At 51.3% G+C, this 20,331-nt stretch overlaps 1 protein-coding gene across 8 annotated transcripts in view; it reads right to left on the bottom strand.

Moving 5' to 3' along the window:
- DOT1L (DOT1 like histone lysine methyltransferase) overlaps positions 1-18,921 on the bottom strand; it is a 54,446-nt gene extending 35,525 nt beyond the window's left edge. For 7 of the 8 annotated variants that reach the window (XM_003586273.6, XM_024995042.2, XM_010807066.4 and 4 more), the window contains exons 1-2: positions 18,602-18,921; positions 8,539-8,582 (exon numbers count right to left, since the gene is read on the bottom strand). In XM_003586273.6, the coding sequence (XP_003586321.2) occupies positions 8,539-8,582; positions 18,602-18,682 (125 nt within the window). In that variant the 5' untranslated portion in view covers positions 18,683-18,921. The remainder of the gene's footprint in view (positions 1-8,538; positions 8,583-18,601) is intronic. The other variant, XM_010807071.4, reaches the window with a different exon arrangement.
- Between the last annotated feature and the right edge of the window lie 1,410 nt (positions 18,922-20,331).

The following is a 20,331-nucleotide window of genomic DNA, read 5'->3' as shown; positions in this document are numbered from 1 at the left end:
CGGCCAGCGCTCCCACGTGAGGGGTCTGGCTCCCCTCTTTGCGAGACCCACCCACAGTCCCCAAGGCTGGCTGGGCAGTGCCAGCTCCCTCAGACCCAAGGGAACCCAAGTCACTGTCCCCATGTCATCAGTCTCTCTCCGCGGGCCTTCGGAGCAGAGACCACTACCTCTGGCGAGCACTTCTCCAGCACATCTGCTTTTCTTGGGAGGGCATCCACACCCGAACGGCAGGGAAGGACTGGGGCCTCCAGCCTTCTACCACAGGGCCCGGACAGCGTTCACACGGCAGGAAAAAACGACCAACAGCACAAAGGCCAGGAAGGAAAAAGCAAAACCATCCTCCTCATGGAGGGATGCCACACAATTCAGTGCATGGGCCAACCTGAAGAGTTTATGGAGAAGCTACCAGAACTCGTGTGGGTTCAGCAAGGTCACAGGATACAGGTCAACTGTACTTACACATGCCAGCAACAAAGAATTTAGAACAAGAGAAGTTTTAAATGTTACTTAAAATAACATTCAAACATAAATACCTAGGAATGATCTTGACTTCTACACCGAAAACAACAAAACATTGCTGACAAAATTAAAGGCAACATAAATAAATAAACAAACAAAAAATGCTCGTGAAATATAAGACTAAATATTGTTAAACCTCCTCCTCAAACTAAACTGCAAAGTGATTCTTCTAAAAAAGTTCAGTTAGGCTTTTTTGGAGAAACGGACAAACCAATTTTCAAACTGACATACAAGGGCAGAGAATCTAGAAGAGCCAAGATAGTTTTTAAAAATAACAGCAATGGGACTTCCCTGGTGGTCCAGTGGCTAAGAATGTGCTCCCAATGCTGGGGAGGCCGGGGTTCGGGCCCTGGTTGGGGAACTAGATCCCACATACCAAAACTTAAGATCCTGCACGTCACCATGAAGATCGAAGATCCCTTATGTTGCAAGAAGAGATAAGAAAGCCCTCCTCAGTGATCAATGCAAAGAAATAGAGGAAAACAACAGAGTGGGAAAGACTAGAGATCTCTTCAAGAAAATTAGAGATGCCAAGGGACCATTTCATGCAAAGATTGGCTCGATAAAGGACAGAAATGGTATGAACCTAACAGAAGCAGAAGATATTAAGAAGAGGTGGCAAGAATACACAGAAGAACTGTACAAAAAAGATCTTCACGACCCAGATAATCACGATGGTGTGATCACTGACCTAGAGCCAGACATCCTGGAATGTGAAGTCAAGTGGGCCTTAGAAAGCATCACTACGAACAAAGTTAGTGGAGGTGATGGAATTCCAGTTGAGCTATTTCAAATCCTGAAAGATGATGCTGTGAAAGTGCTGCACTCAATATGCCAGCAAATTTGGAAAACTCAGCAGTGGCCACAGGACTGGAAAAGGTCAGTTTTCATTCCAATCCCAAAGAAAGGCAATGCCAAAGAATGCTCAAGTTCAGTTCAGTTCGGTTCAGTTGCTCAGTCGTGTCCGACTCTTTGCGACCCCATGCTCAAACTACCGCACAATTGCACTCATCTCATACGCTAGTAAAGTAATGCTCAAAATTCTCCAAGCCAGGCTTCAGCAATATGTGAACTGTGAACTTACTGATGTTCAAGCTGGTTTTAGAAAAGGCAGAGGAACCAGACACCAAATTGCCAACATCCGCTGGATCATGGAAAAAGCAAGAGAGTTTCAGAAAAACATCTATTTCTGCTTTATTGACTATGCCAAAGCCTTTGACTGTGTGGATCACAATAAACTGTGGAAAATTCTGAAAGAGATGGGAATACCAGACCACCTGACCTGCCTCTTGAGAAATCTGTATGCAGGTCAGGAAGCAACAGTTAGAACTGGACATGGAACAACAGACTGGTTCCAAATAGGAAAAGGAGTACATCAAGGCTGTATATTGTCACCCTGCTTATTTAACTTATATGCAGAGTACATCATGAGAAATGCTGGGCTGGAAGAAGCACAAGCTGGAATCAAGATTGCCGGGAGAAATCTCAATAACCTCAGATATGCAGATGACACCACCCTTATGGCAGAAAGTAAAGAGGAACTAAAAAGCCTCTTGATGAAGGTGAAAGAGGAGAGTGAAAAAGTTGGCTTAAAACTCAACATTTAGAAAACGAAGATCATGGCATCCGGTCCCATCACTTCATGGGAAATAGATGGGGAAACAGAGGAAACAGTGGCAGACTTTATTTTTTTGGGCTCCAAAATCACTGCAGATGGTGACTGCAGCCATGAAATTAAAAGACACTTACTCCTTGGAAGAAAAGTTATGACCAACCTAGATAGCATATTCAAAAGCAGAGACATTACTTTGCCAACAAAGGTCCGTCTAGTCAAGGCTATGGTTTTCCCAGTGGTCATGTATGATGTGACAGTTGGACTGTGAAGAAAGCTGAGCGCTGAAGAATTGATACAGTTCAAATTGATTTTGAACTGTGATGTTGGAGAAGACTCTTGAGAGTCCCTTGGACTGCAAGGAGATCCAACCAGTCCATTCTGAAGGAGATCAGCCTTGGGATTTCTTTGGAAGGAATGATGCTAAAGCTGAAACTCCAGTACTTTGGCCACCTCATGCGAAGAGTTGACTCATTGGAAAAGACTCTGATGCTGGGAGGGATTGGGGGCAGGAGGAAAAGGAGACAACAGAGGATGAGATGGCTGGATGGCGTCACTGACTCGACAGACGTGAGTCTGAGTGAACTCCGGGAGTTGGTGATGGACAGGGAAGCCTGGCGTGCTGCGATTCATGGGGTCGCGAAGAGTCGGACACAACTAAGTGACTGAACTGAACTGAACTGAAGCCTCAGCACAGCCAAATAAATAATACATATTTTTTTTAGAAAAGCACTGTTGCAAAATTCACACCGCCTTGATTTGAGATGTACTGTGAATCTACAGTAACCAAGAGTGTGACGGTGGGATTTCCCTGGTGGTCCAGTGGTTAAGACTTCACCTAGTGCAGGGGACGAAGAGTCCGATCCCTGATCAGGGAACTAAGATCCCACATGTCGCAGGGTAACTAAGTCCACGTGCTGCAACAACAGAGCCCATGCACAGCCAACAGCAAAAAAGAATGAGGATGGTATTGGCAGAGAGGTGAACAGACAGATCAACCATACAGGACATGGAATCCAGAAATAAACTAAATTTTAACAAATGATTTTTGACCAAAGCACCAAGGCAAGGAATATTTCAATAAATAAGGCTGGAAGGATAGAATGTTGATCGGGAAAAAAGAATCTTGACCCCCATAAACACAAACCCACATTAGACACAAAGACTAATTCACAACTGATCTTAAAACCTGGATGTAAAACCTAAAACCCCAGACCTTCCCCCCAAAAATGGGAGACTAACTGCCTGACTCTGCAGGTAAAGATTCCTGGCTATGACCCAAACAACTAACCATCAAGAAATGAGTTGATAAGTTAAAAACTTCATCAAGATGCCATTAAAGTCGTGGTCAGCCATGCCTATCTCACTGGACACTCGCAGACGCAATATGCTAAGAATCCCTATAACTCAGTAAGAAGACAAACAACTTTATCTCTAAAAAGCAGCACAAACTCCTCTCCAGGGGAGGAGACCAGAGCTCTCTGGGAAAGCGGCTGACTTGGGCTGGGACACAGCAAACTCAAGATGGCTGTGGAGCATCTTGGGGCTCCAGATAGTGAGGCTGTGCTGAGAGCAGGCAGGGTCAAGTCAAGGGGCTGGGGCACAAATCCAGAGAGCCCCCCAGGCCAGCACAGGAACGACTGAGGAGCAAAGCAGGTGCAGCAGAAGTGGGCTAGGACCCACAGGATGAAAGCAGTGCCTACAGGGGAACAGCCCTTCCTCCCAGAAAAGCTCCAGTGACTAACAGGGTAGGGGAAGAAAGCAAAACAGAACAGCCCTTCGAATGCCCTGGTAACTAGTTCTCCACAGTGAGATTTACTTCTGGATCCTATCAGTTGCAAAAGTCCAAGAAGAAACAGGATCTCTGCACAGTCTCCAAGAATTCCCCCCACGATTTTTATTAATTAAAAACGGGAATCCCTGGTGGCTCGGTGGTAAAGAGTTCACCTGCCACTGCAGGAGACACAGGTTCGATCCCTGATCCAGAAAGCTCCCACATGTCACTGAGCAACTGGGCCCATCCGTCACAACTACTGAGCCTGTGCCTACAGACTAGGAGCCGCAGCCACTGAAGCCCAAGAGTCCTACAGCCCATGCGCCGCAACAAGAGAAGTCACCGCAATGAGGAGCTTGTCACTGCAACTGGAGAGGAGCCCCCTATTCTCCACAACTAGAGGAAAAAAGCCCTCACAGCAATGAAGACCTAGCAGACCCCAAAATTAACAAATAACTTTCAAAAAAATGGGGAAAACGGTAACTTTACATGAAAGAAACCTGGAAGACAGCACCTCACCGTGGCAAGGCATGCAGACGCTGCAAGCCTCTTGCTGGGCTCAGAGCTCTTACCACGAACTCTTTTCTGCACCCATTCCATGCTATCTGGAAGCAGACCACACATGACATTTTCATCCATAAGTATTTCAGTATTAAACTGTAGAAGTTATGGCCTTTTTCTTTTTTTTTTAATCTAACTGATGCAACTGCTCCACCTAGGGAAAACGCCACCAGGAATAGGAGAGCATGTTCTCAAACTTGTACTGGGCATCTGTGAGGAACTACAGCTAACGTCACCTCCATAGTGGAAGACTAAATCTAACATCCCTGCCCCAGAGATGAGGGAAAAGATAAAAATGCAACCTCCCCCCACTTTATCACAAAACAGCCTCAAAGGTCCCAGCCAATTTAATAATGCCAAGAAAAAGAAATAACAGGTGATACAATTATTTTTATTTCCACAGCAAGTCCCAGGAAATCTACAAAACTACTACTAAGATTGATGAATTTGGAGAAGGAAATGGCAGCCCACTCCAGTATTCTTGCCTGGAAAATCCCATGGATCGCGGAGCCTGGTAGGCTACTGTCCATGGGGTCGCAAAGAGTCGGACACGACTGAGGGACTTCACTTCAAGTGTTCTTAGTAGTCATCGAGCCTAAGTTACGCACTGCACATTATTATTTTCTACCTTTCACTTGTTGTGTATCCAGATCTTGAAGTGCAGCTACAATTCAAGGAGTCAGAAATATTTGGCCACATTTTTTCATGGGCAAGGGATTTCTACTTACAAAGTAGGATAAAACCTCCAAACATTAAAAGGAACAACATTATTCATGGCACAAGAACTAATCTATATGTCAAGTCCTCAATAAAGAATCCTTATCCTGTAAAAAAAAAAAAAAATTGATGAATTGAGCACAAGATTCATGGTTAACGTACAAAAATCAATTGTATTTTACCCACAAGTAGCAGACAAAAAGAACATGAAAGTTAACACACAATCCCACTTAACAGTAGTGACAAAAGCATGAATGAGCTAGGAATAAATCAAATCTAACAAATGGTTGTCCAAGACCTCCATGCTGCAATGCCAGAGCGCTGCCAAGAGAAGAGCTGAAAGGCCTGAGCAAGTAGAGACACATACCATGTTCATGGACTGGAAAACTCAAGTGTGATGGCAAATCTCTCAAAATGCCCTACAGATTCAATACAATTCCTAAATAAATTGTGCAAAGATCAACAGGATGATTTGAAAATTTACATGGAAATGCAAAGGCGGTGGAATAACCAAAGCAACATTTAAAAAGAAGAATTAAAATGGAGGACTTCCTGTGATTCCAAAGCTCACCATAAAGCTGTGGTACTGCCTAAAGGACAGAGCCATGTGTCAGTGGCACTGAAAGAGATTCTAGAAACAAATCACCTCATACACTGTCAACTGATCTTTCACAAAGGTGATAAGGAAATTCCAGAGAGAGAGGACAGTTTCATCAACAAATGCTGCTGGAACTATGAGAGGCCCACATGCAAAGCAATAAGCCTCAACCCATGCTCTGCACTTCATGTAAAAGTTTACTCAAAGTGGATAAAAAGATGTAAATGTAAAACTTAAACCATAAAACTTCCAGAAACCACAGCAGAAAATCTTTGTGACCTCAAGTTAGGCACACATATCTCAGAATGCAAAAAACGGCAAACTATTAAAAAAAAAAGTTGATAAATTAGACTTCTATCAAAATTTAAGATATTTGCTCTTTAAAAGACACTCTTATGAATGTGAAGAGACAAGCCACAGACTGAAAGAAAATATTCACAAAACACATACCTAATAAAGGATAAGCCAGAATGACAAAGAATGCTCAAAATTCAATAATTAAAAAAGTTTTTTTAAAAGCAGGCAAAAAATGATGAACATCATTAATTATTAAGAAAATTCTCATTAAAACCACAATGATACCACCACAGGACTCAAACTGGACCAGCAGAAACAACCCTGTTAACATGCCCTGCCAACGTGGGAGCCACAGGGCGGTCCTGCGTGGCTGCCTGCAGCTTGGAGGGGTCGGCCTTCCTTCAAGCACAGTCCAGCAGTCTCATTCCCAAGTATTTACCCAGGATGAAGGAAGACACGTCCACACAAAGACCTCCGTGGAGTGTTTACAACAGCTTTATTTACAATTGCCAAAAATCAGAAACCACCCAAACGTATCTGTCATCTGGTGAAAGGATGCACCAATGGTGCACTCCTCAGGAATAAGAAAGAAAAACTTTGACACATTTTTAAAAAATGTAAAATTCTAGAAAATGCAAAGTAATCCACAGCAACAGAAAGCAGGCCGGGCTGCACGGGGGCAGGAGTGGAGGGAGGGGGCCGACAGGGGGCCCAGGCAAACAGGGGTGACTCCTCCTCACACAGGTACAAGGGGACACCCACACATCCACACTGGCCACCATGCTCGCTCCAAACAGGTGGTCTCCCTCCTGTACTTCAGTCACACCTTGACTGTCCCAGTGAACACACAGAAGAAGAGGAAAGTGGATGGCCTTCCCACCTCGTTTCCCCACCCATGGCACTGGTACAGGTGAAACAAACGCTAGGCTGGGTGACGGGCCCGTGGGCTCGTCATACACACTGTCCATCTCTGAGCATGTCAGAAATCCTCCAGGATGAAAAGGTAAGAAAAGAAACAAACAGGTGACTGCCATCTTTACCAATGAGAAAAAGCCATCTGTGGAGACAAGAGGGAAGGACTGAAGTAGCCTGTAGACTTGAGGATGGGGAGCGGGCCCCGCCAGACCCAGAGAGGACCCGGGCCCGGGAGGCTCCAGAGAACCTGTTCCGGCTGGCCAGCTGCACCTCGTCCTACCGCCCTGCACCACAGGGACACTCCCTCCCTGCAGGAAGCAGCAGGCAACCAGGCCAACCCGCCCCCAGAACTCACTTGGCCCAAGGGAGCAGGGAGGGGACCCAGGCTGGCCAACTAGGAGCCCCTCGCCTAACCACATGGCCTCACTTCCTAACTGACTGACACGTGTGGGTGCTTAGTCGCTGTCATGTCCGACCCTCTTGTGATCCCGTGAACTATATAGCCCACCAGGCTCCTCTGTCCATGGGATATTTTTTCAGGCAAGAAACGAGTGGGGTGCCATTTCCTCCCCCAGGATATTTTCCTGACCCAGGGATTGAACCCACGTTTCCCTCGTCTCCTGCACTGGCAGGTAAATTCTTTTACATTGAGCCACCTGGGAAGCCCCTCCTAACTGTCAGCCTTCTTTAAAAATAAACTAAACTAAGCCGATCGTAGCACTACTCTACCAACCAACTGGTTTGTGGATTACACCATTAAAAAAGTAGATCCCACATTCTCAGCACCACCCCAGTCAGGCCCACCCTGTGAGATGCACACGAGACTTCACTCAGTCTCCCAGACACTCCAGCACAGAGGCCCGGCTCGGCCCCGAGAATGAAGCAGAGGAGCTCAGGAGGCTGAGCCGCTCGGCTGCCGGGGCAGGATGAGGCCTCCTTCACAGGGCACTGCCAGCCTGGCCACAGCAGATTTGAGAGGATATAACGGCACGAGGGAGGTGCCAGAGCCAGGAGAGTGGTCTCAGAACGCCGAGCCTTGGTCACTCCGGAGGCCATCGCAAACCCTCAGGTCCAGTGTGAGGAGGACACCCACCAGAAATACCACAGGGGCCTTCCTCCTGGAGCCTCCCAGGCCAGCCTGCCAGGCACCTGCCCTCCACAAGGGGTGGGCTCACGTGGAGAGGAGTGGCCCGAACCCAACCCCCCATGACAGGAGAGGAAAGTAGGTGATGAGGGGAAGGGGAGGGGGCCTGTGAGGAACTGCCACTGGGGGTTCCACCCCTGCCCACAGGAAGCTCACAAAGCACCAGCCCCTGTGCTGGGTCACACTCAGGCAACTGACCCCTGACCCCAGTCACAGTTTCCCCGGGTTCTCCATGGTAATGACGCTGAGGTGGACCAGGATAGAGGAACAGGGAGGCTGACATGTGGGGGTTGAAAGCAAGGGCCAGGAGCCTGGAGTAAGAGTCAGAGTGCATGGCTAGGCGCTGGGGGCCCACCTGAGGCCCCACCCCCAGGCCCCACCCCAGCAGGTGCCACACTCACCTGATGGTCTCGATGATTTCATGAGCAGCATCGTGGTGTTTGTCCTGAAAGACAATGGGATAGGGTTTAGAGCTGTCCCTCCAGCCTCGGTGACGGTGGCAACCAGAGGAGGCAGGCGCTCTAGCCCCCAGGCCTTCCCACCTCGTTTCCCCACCCATGGCACTGGGGTCCCTGACACAAAGGGTACGCCGGCCTTGGGGGCACCCAGCAGGCAGCAGAGAAGGGAAGGGGCTGGGTCGGAGTCTAACTTCCAACCCGCCTTCCACAAGGCTCTCCTGGGCACTCTTGTAGCCGGGCAGCCGCAGGCCTGGCTCTGAGTCCCTGACCCTCTGCAGGCCTCGGCTTCTGTCTGTAAAATGGGAAACGAGGGTCCTGTCACTACCGGGAGTGGGTGAGCAGCTATCATCCTGCCCAGTCACAGCAGTGCCCTCCCAGCTGCTCTTCCCAGCGGGCACATCACAGGTCGCTCTGGCCTCTCCCTGCAGTCTTGACGACCAGCGAACTGGAGACCTCACAGAAACCAAGGCAGGACTTCCAGTGGTTAAGACTCCATGCTTCCAATGCAAGGGGCGTGGGTTCAATCCCTGATCAGAGAACCAAGATCCTACATGCTGTGCAGTATGGCCAAAAAATACAAGTGAGGGTGTGTGCATGGACGTCTGTAACTCGAGGCCACACTTTCACTCCAACCTCAGTGAAGAGGGCCGCGAAGAGCACAGGCTGAAACCAGAAGTGAGGTAAGAGACCCAGAGCCACCAGCCCTGCCTGGGACAGCAACCGCCCTTCTCAGCCCAGACCACCGTTTCCTGGCTTCATGATGGACAAAGCCACGAGGGCAGGTCTCAGGGCAGGGCCCCACCCAACTCAACGCTCTAGAGCCACTTTCACGGCCCTAGCCTCATCGGTGTTTAACAGCAGCTCTACTGAGATATAACTCACACAGAACAGACCCAGCTTCCGAGTGTGCAATGTGGTGGAGTCACTACACTCAGGGTTGTGCAACCAGCATCTGTCTAGTTCCAGAACATTCCATCACCCCATCAGCAGACAGGCCTCCCCCTAGCCCCTGAAAACACTAATCCACTCTGTGTCTCTATGCACTTGCCTGTTCTGGACGTTTGTAAATAGTTAATTGCAATATGTGACCTTTTGTCCAAAGTCTTAGTTTTTAAGGCAAAGGACAAAATCAACCCTCTATCATGAATATCCTCCAACTTAGCAAGAATGAAGCAGTAAACATTCACTGAACTCTTCACTTAGACAAGGCGGGTGGGAAGTGGAGTGTGTGCACTCGACAGCCCCACAGACCAGCGGCTCCTGGCATGGGGTGCCCGAGCCCCGGCATCACCGCCGCTGACCCAACACCTTGGGGAGGAACCACAGGTGGGAGCGGCAGGCCCCAGCACCTCATGGCAAACGTCAGAACGGTGGGGGCAGCTGGTAGCTCCCCAAAAGGTGAAAAAGGCCCCACCTGACACAGCAATTCCTCTCTGGGTGTCTGCCCAAAAGAAGTGAGCACGTACAACCACAGCCCCAAACTGGAAATCACCCACACAACCACCAACAGGTGAATGAATAAACAAACGTGTCCCTCCATTCACGGGAGCATCACTCAGCCTCAAAAAGAAGCCCTGACACACTGCCACGTGGACGGACCCTGAGAACACAACGCTCAGTGAGAGAAGCAGACACAGAGGGACACACAGGGTGTGATTCCACTGATGGGAAACGTGCAGAACAGGCCAATCCAGAGACACAGGGAGTGGGTTCCTGGCTGTCAGAGGCTGGGGCAGGAGGATTGGGGAATATTGATGGAGATGGGGACTCTCCCTGGGGTGATCGAAGGTTCTAAAATTAGTAGCAGTGATGACTGCACCCAGTGCACAAACCAGGGAACAGCATGCTCAGGGCAGATGAGTTGCATGGTGCGGGAACTACACCTCAATAACGCCATTAACAGGGAATTCTTTGGCGGTGTCTACACTCTCACTGCTGAGGGCCCGGGTTCAATCCCTGATCGGGGAGCTAAGATCCCCCAAGTCACATGAGGTGGCAAAAACAAACTAGTAACAACAAAATGCCTGGGAGTAGATGTGATATACTGTTAAAAGCACCCCCAAGCTCAGCAGGAAAATCTTGAGTCTCTGGGATGCTCACAGGTCAACAACATCCAGGAAGTCAAGTCCCCACAGCCCTGGCACGCATCCCCGGGCCCCTATAGCACAGACGGCAGAGACGCCGCCACGCTGTCCTGAAGGGTCCACTCAGAGACAAGCTCATACGGACAGTGCACAGGGCCGTGGGGCAGCCATGGAATGGAGGGGATGGTCTGGGCCTCTGCACCAATGCTGAGACACTTACTCTGAGGGGAACTCGCCCCGTGGACTGGGGAGTCTCAGGCAGCATGCGGGGGAGCCACAATTCTGGCCCCATCAGCATCTGGATGAAGCGTCTACAGCAGCCTCCTGTGGGCACCTGACCAGATTCCCTGGCTTGCCAGCCCTCAGTTCCTGCCCTCGGACACCATGAGCGGTCACCAGTGTATGTTGTTCAAGTCGCTAAATTTCAGGCTGTTTTGTTACACACCACAGATAACCGATACACGGCCTGAGTTTAGGCTGATATGCAGGAAGCACAGCCTGCAAGAACAAGTCTGAGAGCCAGAGGAAGATGCAGTAGTAACCAGAAACATTTGATTCCAGTCATCACCGTGAGACTACAAAACAAGGAGTACCATGAAAGGCCCCATGAATGCCCGTGTTCAAGAGCCCACGCCATGTGGCTGGAGTGTGCCCAGCTGTGGACCACGCTCCATCTCTGGGCCCCCAGGCAGCCAGGACAAGTCCAGGACCCCTCCTCCTGCAGGGCCTGCAGGGGCCCCTGGGAAGACACGGGGCCTGGAGCATGGTCTCATCTGAGATGAGGTGTACTCAAGCTGTCCCAAGCTCTAACACCAGAAAGAGAGGAGGGAATGGTTGACAACATGCCTCCTCAGACTTTGCGATGCCGCTGCAGGGCCTGTCCAGCTTCCTGCAGCTGCCCTGACCACCTGAGTGACTCAGAAGCTCTCACAACCTCTCCGCTCTGGCCGCTTCTCACGCTCCACAGGTCTTCAGATCAGAGTAGCGCCAGTCGGGGTCCACATGGAGGGGCTGTCAGGGAGGGACTCTGGGGTGATGGGGGATGAAGATGACCAAAAGCTCAGCACCAGAACTCTCCTCGCCTGAGGCCAAGGCCAAGGCCGTGATGGGAAAGGAGGGCAAGGGTCAGGAAGGACAGGAGGCCCTTCCAGGGGCCCAGTCAGCAGAAGGACTCACCCAGGATCTCTGAGCAACCAGTGGCTGCATGGTTGCCAGCCTGAGGTCTGGAAAGTCCAGGCAAGCCTCACCTTGAGCACTGCAGCTCTGAGTGCTCCAGCACTGTCCCACCCCCAGCAGGGGTCACTGTCAATGCCCCACCAGGGTACCTGGTGCCAGCCACCCCAGGACCAAGGCCAAAGGAGTGCCTCTCCAGGGGCCTCAAGACCCACGACACACAGGAGCATCACTTGGCCCTGCAAAAGGGAAAAGCGCTGACACTCGCTACCACGTGGACGGACCCTGAGAACACGACGCTCAGTGAGAGGCAGACACAGGAGGACACACAGGGTGTGACTCCACTGACGGGAAATGTGCAGAGCAGGCTGATCCGCAGACACAGACAGTGGGTTCCTGGTTGTCCGGGGCTGGGGAGGGGGGATGCAGGTCCTTTGAGGGGATGAAATGTTTTGGAATTAGATATGATGGTTGCACAGCTCTGTGAATACAGTAACACAATACAGTAAAACCTGTTAAATTGTACACCTGCAGTAGGTGAGCTGTGTGGTACGAATGTTATCTGGACAAAATAAAAGTAAAAAAGTATTAGTCGCTCAGTTGTGTCTGACTTTTTGCAACCCCATGGACTGTAGCCCGTCAGGCTCCTCTGTCCATGGGATTCTCCAGGCAAAAATACTGGAGTGGGTTACCATTTCCTCCTCCAGGGGATCTTCCCAACCATACATAAAGGAGATTTCATTAATGTGCATTAGAGGATACCCCAGGTTAACCTGTAACTGTCTCCTGAGCCTTCAAATTCTATACCAGTTCTACACCTCCGGTTGGCCAATTGTTTGTTTCTTTATCTAGGTTTTAAGGTGAATGACCTGGGGCTATTTGTTTCCATCAACCTGACTGAATCTAAAGGCGCAGTTGAAATGTCTATTTTTCTTGCCATCCTCAGAAGAAACTGCTGCAAATCTACTCTATGATTCTCATTCTGTTCAGCTTACAATACAGATAGCTTATTATCTTTTGCAACCTATGTCTTATAATAAAGCAGTGCTGAAAAATTAAATAAAAAGTTCAGTTGCCATATAAGCTATGAAAATGATTTGCTGGTGGTGAGTTTTAAGCTTAATTCTAAATAAATTTACTAAGAAGGGCACTTCAAATTTTGCTCTTTAAGAAGGTATCTTGAAATTATAGGCTCACTCTCCTTAAAATTTCAAAAAGCATAGAACTTAGGACAAAGCTGTTATTAAAAAACTCAAAAACCACAAGGCCCGGCAAGGCCCCTCCTCCCATGTCCTGCCTCTTCACCTGGCTGCACCCAGACCAGGTGTGGGCCCAGCCCCGGCCAGGTGGGAGCCTGGCTCAGTCCCAGGGCGAGCCCAGAGCAGACCACGGGGAGCCACTCACAGACCAGGGAAAACATAATCCACTGTGAACAGGTCCAGCACCGCCATGCAACGGGGAAATCCTTCTGAGGAGTCCCATCCCAAGCCCCCCGACCCTTGCTGTCCCTGAGGAGCAAAGCAGCAGCAGTTCCAAAGGCAGTATTCCTCTACCAGGGGCCACCCATCCCCCTGCATAACACTGATGCACCTTCCATGCCTCAGCCACGGACCCAACAACTAACTCAGGGGATTCAAACTGAAGCCCATCAGAGACGGTTTTTCCATCCAAGGTCACACACGATGATGCTGGAGCCTCGGACCTCCCCACCCAGCTCACGGGGCCATGCCTTGGCTGGAAGAGGGCCCTGTCCAACACAGGGGTGCCAAGGAACACCGCCCCTGGGCTAATCACCCCTGGGCTAGGCACTGAGACAGTGACGATGGGTGGAGAAAGAGTCAGGGAAGAAAAGAGAAATGCTGGTGGGGAGGGGAGGTCAGGCAGGTGGGCAGCGAGGGAGGCTGCAGAGGACACGGACAGACTTAGGCTTCTCTGAACATTTTCAGCAGGAGACCTGGCGGTGGGAAGGGCAGGACAGCTTGAAGAGACAGAGAAGGAGCCAAAGAGGCTCCCAGGCACAGCCCTGAGCAAGAGAACGGGATAGACTGTTATCCCCCGGTGGAGAGACAGGTGCGCAAACTGGGGAGAGCACCAGGACTGAGACGAGGAAGAGAGAAAGAGGGCCAAGAGGGGTCTCTCGGGAGACGAGAACGGAACCCAGGACCCAGGCACCCACAGACACGGCCGGTCACACCCTGCAGGGACCCCAGAACACTGCATCCTGATGAACCAAGGCCAATGAAACAATTACATCGTTGTGCAGCTTCGAAAGATGTCATCATCAGGAGAAACTGAGAGGAGAGAACACGGGGTGCCTCTGTCTCGTTTCTTACAACTGTACAAGAATCTATGATTATCTCAAAACAAAAAGTTTAAGAAAAAAGGACAGGGCTCCCAGAGGAAGACTGGGGCAGGTGGCCCACAGCTCCGCCACCTCCTCCCTAGTGAACACCCCAGGTTCCAGCGCCGCTGGCTCCTTCCACCAGGAACAGAATACTCAGCCTGCCTACTCCAGGACACCTGGATGTCAGGGACCAGGGTACAGAAGCTGAGAGCCACATGCGGGGTACCAGGCTTTTCCGATGATGCCCTCCTCTCTAAAGTGGTCACCTCGCCCACAGAGAGCCGTCAGAGGGTTAACCTGACTTCCACCTGAGCTCGGATTAGTCAGCACTCACTCACGCACACAGAGGTCAGAGCAGAAAATATTTTCTGAGTCATAGGGAGGGATGGCTCAGCCAGCCACCCACCTCAGCTACTACTCACAGCCGAGTCTGGGGCATGACGGCTCAGCATTCATCAGAGACTCGTGTGCTGGAGGAGGCAGGCAGGGACAGTCACACCGAGGCTGCTCCACACCCACGGCCTCTGTGAGTCACCGAGGGGAAGGACTACTGCCCGCCCTCGCAACCTCCGGCCCGGCCACCGGGCACCTGCTCCCTCCTGAGCTGAGACCCAGTTTTCTACCAAGAGAAGGGCCATCCTGCTTTAGCAACGCTGCCATAAGCTGCAAGTGGACATCTGGGAACTCTGTGACAGAAGGAACAAAACTCGCCCTGCACCACGCCCTCTTATTTGTCAACTGCACAAGAACCCATTTCGGAGGCTGGACATTTCCGCGTGTGGAAGATTGTGGCTGTTTGCACTTCCTCCTGGGGGTGCCCCTCTTCGGAGAAGCCACTCACCCTCCTCTCTCAGCCCCACCCTCCAGGACCTCATCCCCAGGGCACACCTCGATTGCACCTCTGTGTTTATAGACTGCCCACCAACCCTCGTTCATAAGTTTCCTGAAAGCAAGAACACTGTGTACTGTGCTCCGCTCCCCCTGGAACACTGGAGATACCCAGAAGGTGCTGGGATGAATGAATGAATCAATGAACAAGCAAGCTCAGTTATTTCGAATGTGTGGTCACATGAGTAATCTGACCTTTGGAAAGGCTATGCTCCTGGAAGTGACCCATTTTCTTAATGTACTCATCATCGAGTCATCACAAAATATGTACTCTTATAATAAAGTTCTGCCCCCTCACTTCCTGTGAGAAAGCAAAATCTCCCAGTGGGGACACGGGAGGGGAGCAGACGTCACTGCACTGCTTTAGGAAGGTTGCAGCTTGCTGACCATGGCACACCCCCTCCCCCCACTGCCTGGTCTTGGGACTGCCACCCCAGGAATGGCTGCTGACCTCAGATGGAGCGCCCAGCCAGGCAGGCAGCACACCCTGAACCCTGCCAAGTGAGGTCCTGCCAGCAAGCGAAAGACGCTCTCTAGTTCAGACCCGTCCACCACAGGAAAGCCAGCTCTCACTGAGACCTGGACACACACGATGTCTTACTGACAAAGGTTACAGACCTCTGTATATTGTCACCCTGCTTATTTAACTTATATGCAGAGTACATCATGAGAAACGCTGGGCTGGATGAAGCACAAGCTGGAATCAAGATTGCTGGAAGAAATATCAATAACCTCAGATATGCAGATGATACCACTCTTATGGCAGAAAGTGAAGAAGACTTTGATGAAAGAAAGTGAAGAGCCTCTTGATGAAAGTAAAAGAGGAGAGTGAAAAAGTTGGCTTAAAGCTTAACATTCAGAAAACTAAGATCATGGCATCTGGTCCCATCACTTCATGGCAAGTAGATGGAGAAACAGTGGCAGATTTTATTTTTGGGGGCTCCAAAATCACTGCAGATGGTGACCACAGCCATGAAATTAAAAGATGCTTACTCTTTGGAAGCAAAGTTATGACCAACCTAGACAGCATATTAAAAAGCAGAGACATTACTTTGCCAACAAAAGTCCGTCTAGTCAAGGCTATGGTTTTTCCAGTAGTCATGTATGGATGTGAGAGTTGGACTTTATTATAAAGAGAGCTGAGTGCTGAAAAATTGATGCTTTTGAATTGTGGTGTTGGAAAAGACTCTAGAGAGTCCCTTGAATGACAAGGAGATCCAACCAGTCCATCCTAAAGGAAATCAGTCCTGAATATTTGTTGGAAGGACTGATGTTGAAGCTGAAACTCCAATACTTTGGCCACCTGATGCGAAGAGCTGACTCATCTGAAATGACCCTGATGCTGGGAAAGATTAAGGGCAGGAGGAAATGGGGACGACAGAGGATGAGATGGTTGGATGGCATCACCAACTCAATGGACATGAGTTTGAGTAAATTCCGGGAGTTGGTGATGGACAGGGAAGCCTGGCGTGCTGCATTCCATTGGGTCGCAAAGAGTCGGACATGACTAAGAGACTGAACTGAACTGAACAGACTTCTGAAAATAAGATGGTGATGGCAACAATGGGACCATCTCCAGATGAACCTTCATCTTAGTTTCAGATGCTTCGGTGCTGGGTCACAGTGGATTTCTAGATTCTCCTGATACTCAAAATACCAATTTTGGAAAAATACCAATTTCCAAGATGCAAGAATGCTCTTAAAACAGACATTCAGCACAGACCTCAGTCTGACTCCCAGAGTGTTCTCCCAAGTGAGGTGAAAATCCAAGTTCACCTGCCCTGGGCTGTTTAGCAGCTCTATTCCTGATCACTGCATAGCAAGGAAAAGGAGTGACTTCTCACACTCTCAAAAACGGGCATGAATCTCACATACATTTTGCTGAGCCAAAGTAACCCAAATCAAAAAGCTACACATTGACTCCATTTACTTTACTTCCAGAAAATCTAAAACCTTAGGGACTGAGATGAGACTGGTGGCCAGGAAGCGAGAGGCGAGTTGATGCCAAAGGGCAGCAGATGGTTTGATGGGATTGTTCTGCTGCCTGACTGCAATGATCTGTCAAATACTCTACAACTGTGAGCTACAAGTGAACCACTTCATGTCTACTGAGGATAAACAAATTACATTTTGAAAAATGTACCGGCCAACGTACTCGTACAAGACGAGTGCAGTAACCGGGGCAGAGAGGGAGGCAGGTGGATCAACTGGAGTTTTGAAGGTTCTCCCCACTTTCAGTTTCCGTCCCCTGGGTCGTCTCCCCGCCCTGACCACTGCTAAGGCCGCACGCCAGGGCGACACAGAGCTACCCAACCGGAAAAGCCAGAGCCCGGGCTCAGCCGCGCCTCCGGGCGCAGGAAGCGCAAAAATAGAAAGCGCCGGTGCGCTCGGCGGGCTGGAAAGCCTCCGACCTCGGAGAACCGCGGAGCACCAGAGCCAGGAGCCAACGTCGGCTCCCGGGCGGTCCCAGCGTCCCGACCCCGCCCCTGGCCGCGACAGTTTCCAAAAACTGACACACACTGAGCCCGCGCGAGGGGCGGGGCGCGCGGGCTTCCCCACCGGGTCCCGTGGAGGCCGGTCCCCCCGCAAGCCAAGCGCGCGAAAGGGCGCCCCAAAAGCGCCCGCCCACCGCGCCCGCTGTGCTTTCCCTCCCGAAGGCGCGCTGCCCAGCCCGAGCGCGGTCGCTGGGACACGGACACGCGCACCCACGCCGCCACCGGGGACAGGAGCCGGGGCGCCCACCCCGCGCCCTGCATATCTGGAATCACCCGGACGCCTGTGTAAATTTCCGTTCAGCTTGTCATTTCCAAAGGCCACACAAGATCAGGGAACAGGACGCCTCCTTACCAAGGGTCCGGCCAGCCCACCCACTCAAATTAGGAACAGGACACCTCCTTACCAAGGGTCCGGCCAGCCCACCCACTCAAATTAGGGAACATGACGCGTCCTTGCCAAGGGTCCGGCCAGCCCACCCACTCAAGATCCGGGAACAGGACGCTTCCTTTCCAAACCTCTAGCCAGTCCTGCCACTCAAAATTAGACAAATGCCTAATTTACAAAATTAACAACTGGAAAGAAGAAGGAGGAAAGAGTGTCCTCAAAAATAAAAAAGCTGAGCACGATGACAGCGCCAATAATAAACTACCAGCAAAGACAAACCCTACACGTCAAATCATAAAGTACGGAAAGGCAAGCCCGCCGGCCGTCCAGGCCCCGGGAACGGGGGTCCCCAGCCCCGCAGGACCAACGGCAGCCCGGCTCGGGCGCCCCTCGGAGGCGTAGGGTCTCCGTGGCCCAGCCTGCGCCCTCAGCCGGCCCCGGCTCCCCGCTGCCCACCCTGCGCGCGGGGCTTGGAAACGGCCGCCGGGAATCCGGCGGGGCGGGAATGGGGGGTCCCAGTGAAGGCTGGGGGCTCGAGTCGCTCCGTTTCTCGGTGGGCCCCCCACCAAACGCAGCGGGGAGTAGGGGGCGGGGGTCTGGGGAGAGGGGGTTGGGGGAAGAGCGGGGCGGCACTCACGTAGACCGGCAGCGGCCACGGGTAGACGGCGGGCTCGGCCCCCACGGGCGACTTGAGCCTCAGCTCCAGCTTCTCCCCCATGTCGGCGCGCGCGGCCGCCGCACCATGCTAGTCGGGCGGTTGGGGGAGGGGCGGGGCCCCGCCGGCGGGGGCGGGGCGGACGGCCGGAGGAGGGCGGGCGGGAGGCTGAGGGGAGGGGGCCTGGCTTGGGCCTCAGCCGCCGCCACCGCGCTCCCGTCCAGCCCCCGGCTCCCTCTTTGTGGTCACAGGCCCGGGGCCTCCAGCGCCGCCGCCATCTTGGGCCGGCGTGAGACGAGCACAATGAGCCGGGGGCCGGGCTGAACCACTCGCGGCTCGCGCGCGGGGGGGCCTGGCGCGAGGAGGCGGTGCGCTGCCGCTGCCCCGCCCGCCGCGCCTCGCGCGCCCCCCCTCGCCGGCCCGCCCCGTGAGCTCTCCCGCTCCCACGCACGCACGCACGCACGCACGCACGTCCTCGGCTGCCCTCGGCTGCCCCCACCAGCCCCAAGCGGGAACCCGGGGAGACCCCGCAAGGCCTGGGATGGAGGGTTCGAAACCCGCTCTTGGCGGACAGGAACACCCTCCCTTCCCCCATAATAAAAGTATAATTTCTCAGTAAAGGTGACCGGTAGATTCCCGGCTTCGGTCACAAGAATGCCATATATTTAGCCTATTGTTGTTGTTCAGTCGATAAGTTGTATCCAATTTTTGTGACCCCATGGACTGCAGCATGCCAGGTTCCTGTATACTCCAATATCCCCCCAAATTTGCTCAAATTTATGTCAGTGAATTGAGTCAGTGCTGATATCTAACTGTCTCATCCTCTGCCACCCCCTTCTCCTTTTGCCCGCAATCTTTCCCAGCGTCAGGGTCTTTTCCAGTGAGTGTGCTTTTCCTGTCAGGTAGCCAAAGTATTAGAGCTTCACCTTCAGCATCAGTCCTTCCAATGAATATTCAGGGTTGATTTCCTTTAGGATTGACTGGTTTGATGTCTTTGCAGTCTGGAGGGACTCTCAAGAGTCTTCAGCACCATAGTTCAAAAGCATCAATTCTTTGGTGCTTGGCCTTCTTTATGGTCCAAATCTCACATGCATACATGACTACTGGAAAAAACATAGCTTTGACTATATGGACCTTTGTTGGCAAAGTGATGTCTTTGTTTCTTAATATGCTGTCTAGGTTTGTCATAGTTTCCTTCCAAGGAGCAAGGATCTTTTAATTTCGTGGCTGCAGTCACCATCCGCAGTGATTTTGTGTGTGTGTGTGTGTGTGTGTGTGTGCTCAGTCATGTCCAACTCTTTGCGACTCCATGAACAAAGCCCACCAGACTCCTCTGTCCATGGGATTTCCCAGCAAGAATACTGGAGTGGGTTTCATTTCCTCCTCCAGGGGATCTTCTCAGTTCTGTGATCAAACAGCATCTCCTGTGTCTCCTGCCCTGGCAGGTGGATTCCTTACCACTGAGCCACCTGGGAAGCCTACCGTGATTTTGCAGCCCGAGAAAATGAAATTTGTCACTGCTTCCATTTTTTCCCCATTTATTTGCCATTAAGTGATGGGGCTGGATACTGTGATCTTAGTTTTCTGAATGTTGAGTTTCAAGTCAACTTTTTAATTCTCCTCTTTCACCCTCACTAAGAGGCTCTTTAGTTCCTCATTTTCTGCCATTTGAGTGGTATCATCTGCATATCTGAGGTTGTTGATATTTCTCC

Source organism: Bos taurus, chromosome 7 (genome assembly GCF_002263795.3).
Source record: "Bos taurus isolate L1 Dominette 01449 registration number 42190680 breed Hereford chromosome 7, ARS-UCD2.0, whole genome shotgun sequence".
Taxonomy (NCBI): Eukaryota; Metazoa; Chordata; class Mammalia; order Artiodactyla; family Bovidae; genus Bos; species Bos taurus.
Note: the sequence above shows the minus strand (reverse complement) of the source record. Positions and strands in the feature narration are given on the sequence as shown.